The sequence below is a fragment of the Anolis carolinensis genome, chromosome 1 (assembly GCF_035594765.1).
Source record: "Anolis carolinensis isolate JA03-04 chromosome 1, rAnoCar3.1.pri, whole genome shotgun sequence".
Taxonomy (NCBI): Eukaryota; Metazoa; Chordata; class Lepidosauria; order Squamata; family Dactyloidae; genus Anolis; species Anolis carolinensis.
In genome coordinates this window covers 48,448,436-48,459,550 of record NC_085841.1, presented here as the reverse complement: position 1 = coordinate 48,459,550, position 11,115 = coordinate 48,448,436, and the positions used below count along the sequence as shown (strand labels likewise).

Here is an 11,115-nt window from a genome sequence, read left to right as displayed (position 1 = left end):
TCACAGAAAGAAGACTGTTGCATAGAAAGTAGAGCAAGACAGTTCTTTCCCCCCTTTTTAAATACTTTATTTCATTTTCAGTTTTATGTGAAAACAGTTCCACAAGGTGGAGGATTCCTCCAGGTAGTGCCATCTTGCCAGGTTGTCTTTTGATCTGCCCACTCTGCTTCCGAGTCTGTTTAGGGACTTCTAAGTTGCCCATTCTTGGTTTGCCCCTGGAGGAAGACCCTCATGGGGGGCCATCCAGTTGGAATTGCCTGGTTTAGCAGCCCAGAGGGATACTCTTCTGTTGCTGGGGGAACATCAAGAGGAGTAGTGGTTCTCATGAAGCTTTTCCTTGATTTGAGTCTACTGGGACGGCGCTGATAGTCATGCAGTGGATGGCTTTCACAATGTTCAACCTTATTTCTTTCACAGTTAGCAGCAACTTCCTGTCGCACATCAGGGGGGCAATGCCAGCTAACTTATAGAGTTTATCAACAGGTGTAGGTTTAACGCATCCTGTGATTATTCTACATGTTTCGTTCAGTGCTATGTTCACCTGTTTTGTATGGACAGACTTGTGCCAGACAGGACAGGCGTACTCAGCAGTTGAGAAAGACAAGGCCAGGGCTGATGTTCTCATTAATTGTGGGTCTGCACCCCATGCACTGCCAGTAGGTTTCCGCAGGATGTTATTGCGTGCAGCTACTTTGTGCTTGGTGTTCATGCAGTGTTTCCTATATGTTGGTGTTTTGTCTAAGGTGACACCAAAATATTTAGGATGGAAACAGTGTTCGAGCTCTTGGCCTTTCCAAGTAACTTTTAGTTTCCTGTTGGCTTCACGGTCACGTAGACGGAAAGCACACACTTGTGTCTTGGCAGGGTTAGGCTTCAGGTGGTTATCTTTATAATAGCTGGGGAGATCTTTCAAGGCATTAGTGAGTTGGTTTTCAAAATCTTTTGCTTGTGTTGTTAGGCCAAGGTCATCAGCATGTATGAAGTTCTTTGTGAGTGGTGGTTGTGGCTGATCGTTCGTGAAAATGTTAAACAAGGTCGGTTCAAGAACGCTTCCTTGGGGTAAACCATTCTTTTGCCTCCCCCATCTACTTTTCCTGCCCTGAAACTCCACATAGAAGCTGCAATCATCCAGGAGGGTCTGGACAGTTTTTGTAAAGTCAAAGTCCCGGGTAATGTGGAGCATTTTTATGCAGCATTTTTCTATGTTGCACCATGTCATAGGCTGCTGTAAGGTCCACAAAAACTGTAATGCAGCCTTTCTCATAGCTTTCCTCGAAATGTTCAGTCAGATGAAAAATTTGACCTGTACAGTTTTCCCTTGTCTGAAACCTACTTGTTGTGCAATAAGCTTAGGTTCGATGACAGGTCCTAATCGATTTAATAGCATCCTCTTATATACTTTATATAGATGACATAAGAGAGAGATTGGTCGGCATCTTTACCAGGTTTTAAGATGGCAATGGTTTTTTAAAACATAGGGTCGCTAAAAAGCATAGTCGGCTTGAAGGCACATAAAATCAAGAAGTTTCATGAGGTAAGGGGCAATGAGAGGAACATGGACCTACCCAAATATGCCAATCTTGACTCTTCCTTCTCACAAGCTGTAAGCACTTAATAAATGCTCACTTGTATGAGGTTAATTTCCTGAAGATTTACTGGCTATCATAAAAAACTGCAATTCAGAGCAGCCACAAGGTGGCAGCACATTTTAAGACAACACACCCAGCAAATCCATGTTTGAAAAATATTCTTTTTGAAAGTGTACACTCTTCTTGCAGACTAACCCCTTAAAACAGCCCAACGCTTACTGTTATTTCTATACAGAAGCACCCTATGCACTATGGTTCAAACCTAATTTGCATTCCCACCTTGTTATTCAAGATTAAGATCTTTCAGAGGCACTACATACGTTACTGGCCGAAGGGGCTGGTTTTAGAATAATAACTACCATGCCAATTGCAAAATCAGATTTTTTACAGTTTAAGAACTTTATTTTGGTTTTGAGAAAGAAAATTTAAAATCTGGGGGGATGACTAAGAGGGGAGAACAGAGAAGCAAAAGTTTAAAGCTAGAGCATGATACAAAAAAAGGCAAACATTTGGTGGACAATTTTATGTAAAGCTGCTGCTGCTTCTAGTTTTGTCTCTTACAGACAGAGAAGGAAAGAAGTAATGAAGGATCGAAATTAAGGAGGAAGGACAGAAGGAAAGCTATGCTTATGACATCCCAACTGATTGCGCCATCTGGGACTTGCCACATTACAAAGGGCCGCTCCAAGGCAGCAAATGAAGGAAGGGAGGGAACTGGGAATCCCCCTCCCCCCCTTTGGAGCAAGGTTTACATGTAAGCAACTTTCATTCCTATCATTCAATGACCTAAAAGCACCTCATCAGCTGTAGAAAGGCTTTATCCCCTCCTCCTGCCCTGATGGAATTCAATAACCACCAACAGGGAAAATACCCCCATGTATATGGAAACATCACAATTCTGAGTCCCCATATTATTTCCAAAACATGTTTTTTTTGTAGTTATCTCTTGACAGGTGATTACAAAACCTGACCACCCAGTGACTGCGGTCAACAGTTTAAACCCTAAAGTAAAAACTCTAATGGCAAAGAGTTGAGATCTAGCAAGTAGTTCCTATAAAATGTTTCTGTCATCCATGGTAACACAAACCCTGTGTTTTGTCATACATCTGCTGTATCCTTATGTTCAAGATGAACAAGAGCAAGGTACAAAATAGCATGTTCTAAGCCCTGTTGCTCTGTTGAAGAGGGACAGCCCCTGCCATTTCCCTTCTCTTCCTGAATGTTACCTTCAGTTACATGTGCCTGAGGGAAGCGCAGTATTTAAAAGACAGGATTTCAATAAGTTAGAATTTTCCTGTGCAGCACAACTAGAAAACCTGAACAGTACTCAAGCAAAACAGGACCTTCCTTGGGTCTCACCTGAAGAACACTATCTGTTTTCTCATATGAGAGACTCCTGAGATCATACTTATTCCCATAGCTTATGTCTGTCCCAGAGGCAGCGTGGAAATGAGGACAATTTCTAGTCCTGTAATTCAGTTTGTGAGGGTTTTCCTCCACAGGAGGCAACACATGAGAGTTGGAGCTATTCTGAATTTGGACATTGCATCTAGAAGCCTGGCTAGCAATGCAGCCTTAGCATGAACCACTGAAGGAAACACCCAAGGCCTAAGCAACAGCAGTTAGGTCAGAAAAATGGGTAGAGAAAAAGTATGTTCAAAACAAAAATATGAAAGACAAGACAACCCCTTCTGGCAGATTTCCATCATTGGCTTAAGCTGGGATACAGAGAGAGGGAGAAGAATGAGGGTTATGCTTGCCTCTATTCACTGCATAGTCAGAAAAAAATAGTCATCCTCTTAAGACTTCTGTTTCTCATAATTAGGACACGATGCAAGCATAACAAATGTACACCAGTCTTTAGTCCTTCAAAAACGAAACTCATCCATGTGACTATCCAGGGATTAAACCCAAGAGAGCAGCTTTCCCTTGCATGAGCTCTCACAGTTCTGTATACTTTTCAAAATTGTCTGAAGAAGTACAGAGGCTTGCTTTCTGAAGCAAAGGGAACTGTTTACTAGCAGTCCAGTTCTGCTCTTGTTAACAGGAAGGAAGTGAATTGTGGTCCACCTTCCATACGATTAACTATCAACCTTCAAACTCTTGGGATGCTTAACTGGAGCACACCACAGGCTTCCCTGAGATCTTCAGGTCATCAAAAGGCAAAAGTGTTAGGATCTGCAAAGGTAAAAAGAAAGGAAAGCATGCACAGTTAATATTTGAATAAAGAACTTTTTGAAGCTGCTCACTATAATATAGGAGAATGTAACAGCTCCTTCCAGTTTGAGAAGATGGAGGTTTATTGGTTTATCACACAAAAGAACAGCGATCCTGTTCCTAATTGTGGCTAGTCCACATAATATTATATCCGAATTCTGCTTTCCTCAAAAAAGTTTGCAGGAGAGTATATTGGTTGACCTTCACAGCCGTCTTGAAGGGTTAAGTTGGGCTGAAACCATAGAAGCCCAAGGTAATGCACATTTATGGTCTAATGGTGATTAAAGAGAACCTATTTCTCTCAAGTTCAATGCTAACTGCCTGCTGCAACACATGAGCAGAGCACGGTGGCCATGTGCTCTCAAATATAGCAGGGTCCATAGAGTGGGAGAGAAGAGACTTTAATTCCATGTCTATTCATCTGTGAATTTTCCAGGCACTGGCTAATGCTATGTGTTGATAATGAAAGCATGCACAAGCCAGCCATTGGAGTAAACAGATATTGCCTCATCTTGACCTACTGGCTTTGCTTAGGTCCTCACCTCTCCAAGCAAGAATGCAGGTCACTGCTAGATGCCTTTACTGCAACAAAATTGCTGCAGACTTTCTACTTCTACTCCACCTTTTCCATTTGATTACCATCCATGATGCTGCAATAGGGCGATGTGCCATAAAGGCAGACTAGCTAGTCTAACAGCTCCTCCCTTCTGGATGGCCTTAAAAGATAAATATCAAACCCATCTGTATTGAAACACGGCAAACTGTATGCATGAAGATCAGGGAAAGTAAATTGCAAGCTCTTGATGGGGTACCCTCTGCCAAGAGAACCCACACACCTAGCATACTCTCAGCCTTGCTTTTACAATGCTCAGCCCTCTCCCCAACAACTCCTTCATTTGGAGACACACAGAGATTCTCACATCATCATTGCCATCAGCCAGGTCCTGGGCTGTCTCATCTTCCATGTTCCGCAGCAAGGTGTCAGCTCCCGAATGGCAGAGAACGGCAGCAATTGTAGTATCCTTCCTGCCCACAGCAAGATGCAGCGGAGTGCAACCATTGTACATCTGAGCATCCACCTGGGCTCCCATTTGCAGGAGGTGCTTCACGGCTATCTCATCATGGTTCTCCACTGCCAGGTGCAGGGGTGTTTTCCCACTTGTGCCATCCTGGCACCAAGAGAATAAAGCACTGGGTCAGCCATTTCAGGAAGCTTGAGAAGCACAATCCCAAATGACAATTGCCCCCACCCCGCCCCCAGAAATGCATTTAGAAACAAAAACACATAAGACAACACCATGCTCTTAAACTCATTTCCCTGGCAGTTCAACATTTAAAAAATACATTCCAGAAATAATCTCAAAACAATATTATTTCTGAGCCTTTAAATCAGTGGTTCTCAACCTGTGGGTCTCCAGATGTTTTGGCCTTCAACCCCCAAAAATCCTAACAGCTGGTAAACTGGCTGGGATTTCTGGGAGTTGTAGGTCAAAAACATCAGGAGACCCCAGGTTGAGAACCACTGCTTTAAAGAGCCAAGGGCTTCAAACAACCTGCATGAACATTGAAGAGCTTGTGCACGGAACATCAACACATGGGTGTTCCTGCTTTAAAATCTGATAATTGAGCTATAGAATTGGGTGGCTGCATAGTTTCAATGCTCTAGTTTAGTAGGAGATGTTCAAGATTATATAAGATCTGATCTACAGAAAGAAAAAAAATACTCTGAGAAAGGTTTAATTTTACAATACAAACCAAATAGCTTTATATACTTTTGTCTCAACTGCATGCAAGATTTTGTCTTTTTTTTTTTAGATATAGGTAAGGACAACAAGCTATTCAAAGCCTCAGCTCATTAATTCCTGCATAAGCTCCTCTCCATATGTTTCAAGAATTCACTAGACATTTTCAATATTATTCTTTATTTTTACAATGTCTTGTTGTACTGTTGCATCACAAAATGTACAGAGAAAATATAGGTTAGATATCTATGTGATATGGAGCTCTGTTCCATTCACTCAACATACCTGAACATTAATGTCAGCTCCATTCTTCACCAGCAGTGTCATCAGTTGCAGGTTTCCTTTCAAGGTGCTGATGTGTAGGCAAGTCAACCCTGAAGAAGACGACAAGACGGAACCCAGGGGTTGAATTCTCTTGTATTAACTCCAAGCACTGATTTTGTGTACTGAGCCCAACATGTGCCAGACACATACACACAAACACCACCCCTGATCAGTCGTTGCTCTTCCTTCCCACCTTGCCAGTTTTGAAGCTGCAGGTCCTGCAGAGAATTCCTTGCCACCCTGTTATTGTCAGTGGTTGGTTCCTGAATCAGCAGCATCTGAGTGCACTCCAGACTTTGCTGCTCACAGGCCAAGTGCAGTGGGGTGTTTCCACTGCGGTCCTGCAAGGCTGTGTTCACCCCTTTCAGGACTAATGCTTGGACCACCAAGGACTGCTCAAGGTACACAGACAAATGAAGTGGAGTCTGCAAATGGAAAAGAAAGGGATAAATGTTCAGAGAAACTTGGGAGAGGGAAATAAAATGACTAAAATGATTGGCCAAGTGTATATTGCCATACTGTAAGCAACAGCCAGCAGAGTTAAATTCTATTTACATTCCTACAATGGATACCCCTGTAGTGTAATGCATGTGGATCATTGCTAAATTTATATGGCTGACTACTTGTTTTTCAATTGCAATACACAACACAATGTGTTTCAGTAATTGTTCTTTACTGGGCCTCTGTCTGTTTTCTAAGTGGGCATTAAACCCTACTGTGGAATGAAGAGAAGTCCAATACTGAATGTATGCACCCTACCAATGGGCACTGGAAAAGGATCCACACATCGACTTCCCCTTCCCTGCCTACTGGATATGACTATGGTGTAATGTCAATAAAATCATTCTACGTGAATATCACAAAATAAGCCTGACTATGCTAACAGGATTTTGGCCACTGTGTGCTGAAGTTTGCACCACAAAAATCTGGGATTTAGCAATGGAGGCTGAACATAGTGCATTGAAAATGTCATGTTGAACAAAGGATATAATGCTTCCAAAGCTAACAGTGGAAGGCATAGCAGAATGGTCCCTCATGGTTTAGGCAAGTGAACATTTTTTAAGTAGTTCTCTCAGATGTTATCATTCATACAAAAAACAGGATAGCTATCTGGCCCAATAAGAAAAATCCAGACTCCATAAGGATTCCTGATTCTAAAGATACAAATCTCCACTCTAAACTTAGATTTGTTTCCATTTGACACTAGAATCACCACTTCGGTAGAAAACAAGACACCATTAGATAATTTTTAAATTAACAAAGATGGCGGTAATGTTCAATTCTGGGCTTCCGTAAAGTAAGTCAAAAGATGCCACACTAGACAGTTTTTACTTAATGACTGGAAGGAAATAACATAAGCTGCAGAATGGAGAGTGCTGGTTATATTTTATTTTGTAACTAATGCATATCTTTAGATTTAAATGGGGTTCTCTGCTAGGTTTCTGTTTAAAAGATTGCATGCTCTTTTATTGACAGACACTGCTTCAGCAAATGAGGAAAGAAATCTCCTGGTGCTTTGCAGTTGTAGGTGATCATCCGGTGCTGAATGTACACTGTGGAATTAATGCACTTTGATACCACTTTAATTGCTATTACTCAAAGTTATAGAACTATTGGAATTGTAGTTTTACAAATTCTTTAGCCTTCTCTTTCAAAGAATGCTGGTGCCTCACCAAACTAGATTGGAGATTGACAATAATGAGAAATCTTTGGGATGAGAAGCAATGCCAAGGAATCTGTATATGCCCACTCCATAAACTTAATATAAAAAAGAGGCAAGACAACACACCTGGAATAAGTCATTCTGAATCTCCAAAGCCTCAACAGGCAATTCAGCGATGCAGCAGAGTGCTATATAGGGCACACAGTGGATGATTGCTAAGTGCAGCAACCTGAAGGAAACAAAAGAGCTTAGTTTGTGAAACAATGCTTCAGCCATGCCAAGCTACAACTGTGAAGAACATACTGTCTTGAAGAGAGCAAAATGTTCCTGAAGAACAAATCGTTAACTGATTTCTGTTCCAATGTTTTAAGTGTAAATGGGTAAACTAACACATTAGCTCTTTAGAAAACTAACTCAGACATGCACAGATACAATCAACCCTCCATATCCTCAGATCCTGCATTCTGGGATTCTATCAACCATGGTTTGAATGAATATTGAATGAATATTGAATATTGAATATTGAATGAATATTGAATGAATATTGAATGAACCTTTTGATAAAGGTTTTACATTATTCCTCACCAGTCAGAACAAAATATATATATGTGTGTGTGTGTGTGTGTGTGCGCGCGCGCGCGCGTGTGTGTATGTATGTATGTATGTATGTTTTGAAAAACTTCAAAAAGCTATTTTATATAAGGGTCAGTAATTTCTTCCACCATTATATGTAACAGGATTTGAACATGTATATATTTTGGTATCCATGAGGGATTCTTGAACCAAATTACAGTGGATACTCATAGATCACCATGTTATATTTACACATGCCTCCTCCACCAGAACTCGCAAGACACTAAGGAGGCAAAATATTATTCATTTAGTCACTATGAAATAGCTGAACATTGATCAAGACTCAGTTGATCCATAATCTGGAAGCCAGGGCCAATTCTGACAACACTTTTAGTCAATTGAATCAGTGGTTATGAACTGCTACCCATAAACTTTCCAGCATGCTACCTAATGTCTCAAAAAGTGGCAGTTGTGTTGGAGCACTTTCTTTCAGATTCTTCCATGAAGAAAAAGCAAGGTTCAGATGATAATACCATAGACAGGCAGCACTTTTGATAAAGGTTTTACATTATTCCTCACCAGTCAGAACAAAAGTCTGATGGAAATTCTGACAAGAATCAGAATTCCTGGTTTGTAATTCTACCAGTCAATGTTTCCTTCCAGAATAAGTCATCAATTCCCTTCATGACTAGTTAGGTCTGAGATTTCTGCCCCCATTGCAATTCTCAAGTATCCCCTTGAAATTCAAAAAGCAGAAGCAAGCACCCCCATCATCATGAGGTTAGAAAACAGATTTATAAAAGGGTTGTTGTATGTATGGCCATGTTCTAGAAGTATTCTCTCCTGATGTTTCGCCCACATCTATGGCAGGCATCCTCAGAAGTTGTGGGTCAACTAATGAAGATGGCTTCCACAAAGGTAAAGGAGAAGGGAGACCAAAAATGGTGCTGGAAGTTCAGGGAGCAAAAGGGAGAGATTATCTCGACCCCCAAGGATTCCCTAAGGCACCAAAATGCCCAGGAATGGCCCTTGCCTGGGGGATCCCTGATTTTTTAAACATGGGTTTACAGTGTGGCAACTGGCAGCAAAAACCCTCATGGCTCCTAGGCTCTTCAGAGTGCTTGCATGCTTTGTGGAACGGCTGTGGTTCAGGCAGTAGGCAAGGCCCCCGGGGAAGCCCAGGGTCACATGCGCCTGGGGAATTTCCCTGCCACCACAGTTGCCTCAGCAACAAGTAAAAAAGCAGGGCCAAAGGAGACTGTGCTCAGCAACCATTGCAGGTGGGAAGAAAGCATCTGAGTTGCTCCTGCAACTTGTATTACCTTGCTTTTATAAAGGCAGCACCAATAAAATAAAACACCCCCACACAAACACACTCACTACTCTTTAATTAACCCCAAAAGCTTCACTTTCTACATTTACATGTTTCTGACTGATGCAGATGGCACAGGACTGTAGCTAGAAGAAACAAACAAACCAGGCTGGCAATTACACTTCTGGAGAAACATGTAAGGACTGGTCTGCACTGCAAAACACCTCAACAACCCTTTTTCCTTCATAAGTCAAGGGTGTTGTCATATGAAAGTCATGCCAGTCTGTTTCTATTGATAGCACATGGTAAAACCACAGGTGAGATGTGGAAAAGTAGAATCAGTGAGTATAACAGCACCAGGAAATGGTGTAGAAAAGGAAGGGCATATTTCAACCTAAACATTCTATGGATGGAAACTCTCTTTTCTTTTCTCTATTAAAGTATTTCTTGTGTTAAATTCAGGTGAGCTCCCAACCTTGTTTGAACAGAGTTAAGTGTAGGCCCCAAACTTCCCACCCCTGATGGAAAGCACCTGATTTTAAGGACAACTCACTGACAAAGTTTCACTTTTGTTGCGACTTCCTCAGGAAGGTAAAGCACCTACGTCATTATATCAATTTTGTACTTACATTACTAGATCACAGAAACCGTTAATAGCCTCCATGTCCTACATATTTATTTATTTATTTCGTGTCAAAAGCATTGCACGACAAATACATTTCAAAATGATGGGGGGGGGGGGGGGGGAAGGAAATCACAAGCAACTAAATAGTTTTGGACCAAAAGCGGGCAACAGCAACCGCATTGTCCGTAGCTTTAAACAACTCCTCCTCCGTACATGAGGCAGGGCATTGTGGGCAAGCATACATATGCGGAGTTGTTTGTTCTGCTCCACAGTCACACAAGGTGGAGGATTCCTCCAGGTAGTGCCACCTTGCCAAGTTGTCTTTTGATCTGCCCACTCCACTTCTGAGTCTGTTTAGGGACTTCCAAGTTGCCCATTCTTGGTTTGCCTCTGGAGGAAGACCCTCATGGGGGGCCATCCAGTTAGAATTGCCAGGTTTAGCTGCCCAGAGAGACACCCTTGCTGCTGCTGGAGGAACATCAAGAGGAGTGGTGGTTCTCATGAAGTCCTTCCTTGATTTGAGTCTAGTGGGAGGAGGCTGATAGTCATGCAGTGGGTGGCTTTCACAATGTTTGACCTTTTTTCTCTCGCAGTTAGCAGCGACTTCCCGTCGCACGTCAGGAGGGGCAATGCCAGCTAACTTGTGGAGTTTATCAACAGGTGTAGGTTTAAGGCATCCTGTGATGATTCTGCATGTTTCATTCAGTGCTATGTCCACCTGCTTTGCATGGGTAGACTTGTGCCAAACAGGGCAGGCATACTCCGCAGTTGAGAAAGACAAGGCCAGGGCTGATGTTCTTATTACTTGTGGGTCTGCTCCCCATGCGCTGCCAGTCAGTTTCCGCAGGATGGTATTGCGTGCAGCTACTTTGTGCTTGGTGTTCATGCAGTGTTTCCTATATGTTAGTGTTCAGTCTAAGGTGACACCAAGGTATTTAGGATGGAAACAGTGTTCGAGCTCTTGGCCTTCCCAAGTAACTTTCAGTTTCCTGTTGGCTTCGCGGTTATGTAGGTGGAAAGCACACACTTGTGTCTTGGAAGGGTTCGGCTTCAGGTGGTTCTCTTGGTAG

General features: G+C 42.2%; 1 protein-coding gene across 1 annotated transcript in view; it reads right to left on the bottom strand.

The window, feature by feature from the left end:
* Positions 1-1,964: 1,964 nt before the first annotated feature.
* nfkbie (NFKB inhibitor epsilon) overlaps positions 1,965-11,115 on the bottom strand; it is a 33,496-nt gene continuing 24,345 nt past the window's right edge. Inside the window, exons 2-6 of the mRNA XM_008125081.3 lie at positions 7,662-7,764; positions 6,066-6,297; positions 5,834-5,922; positions 4,727-4,975; positions 1,965-3,767 (exon numbers count right to left, since the gene is read on the bottom strand). Coding sequence (XP_008123288.2) covers positions 3,702-3,767; positions 4,727-4,975; positions 5,834-5,922; positions 6,066-6,297; positions 7,662-7,764 — 739 coding nt within the window. The 3' untranslated portion in view covers positions 1,965-3,701. The remainder of the gene's footprint in view (positions 3,768-4,726; positions 4,976-5,833; positions 5,923-6,065; positions 6,298-7,661; positions 7,765-11,115) is intronic.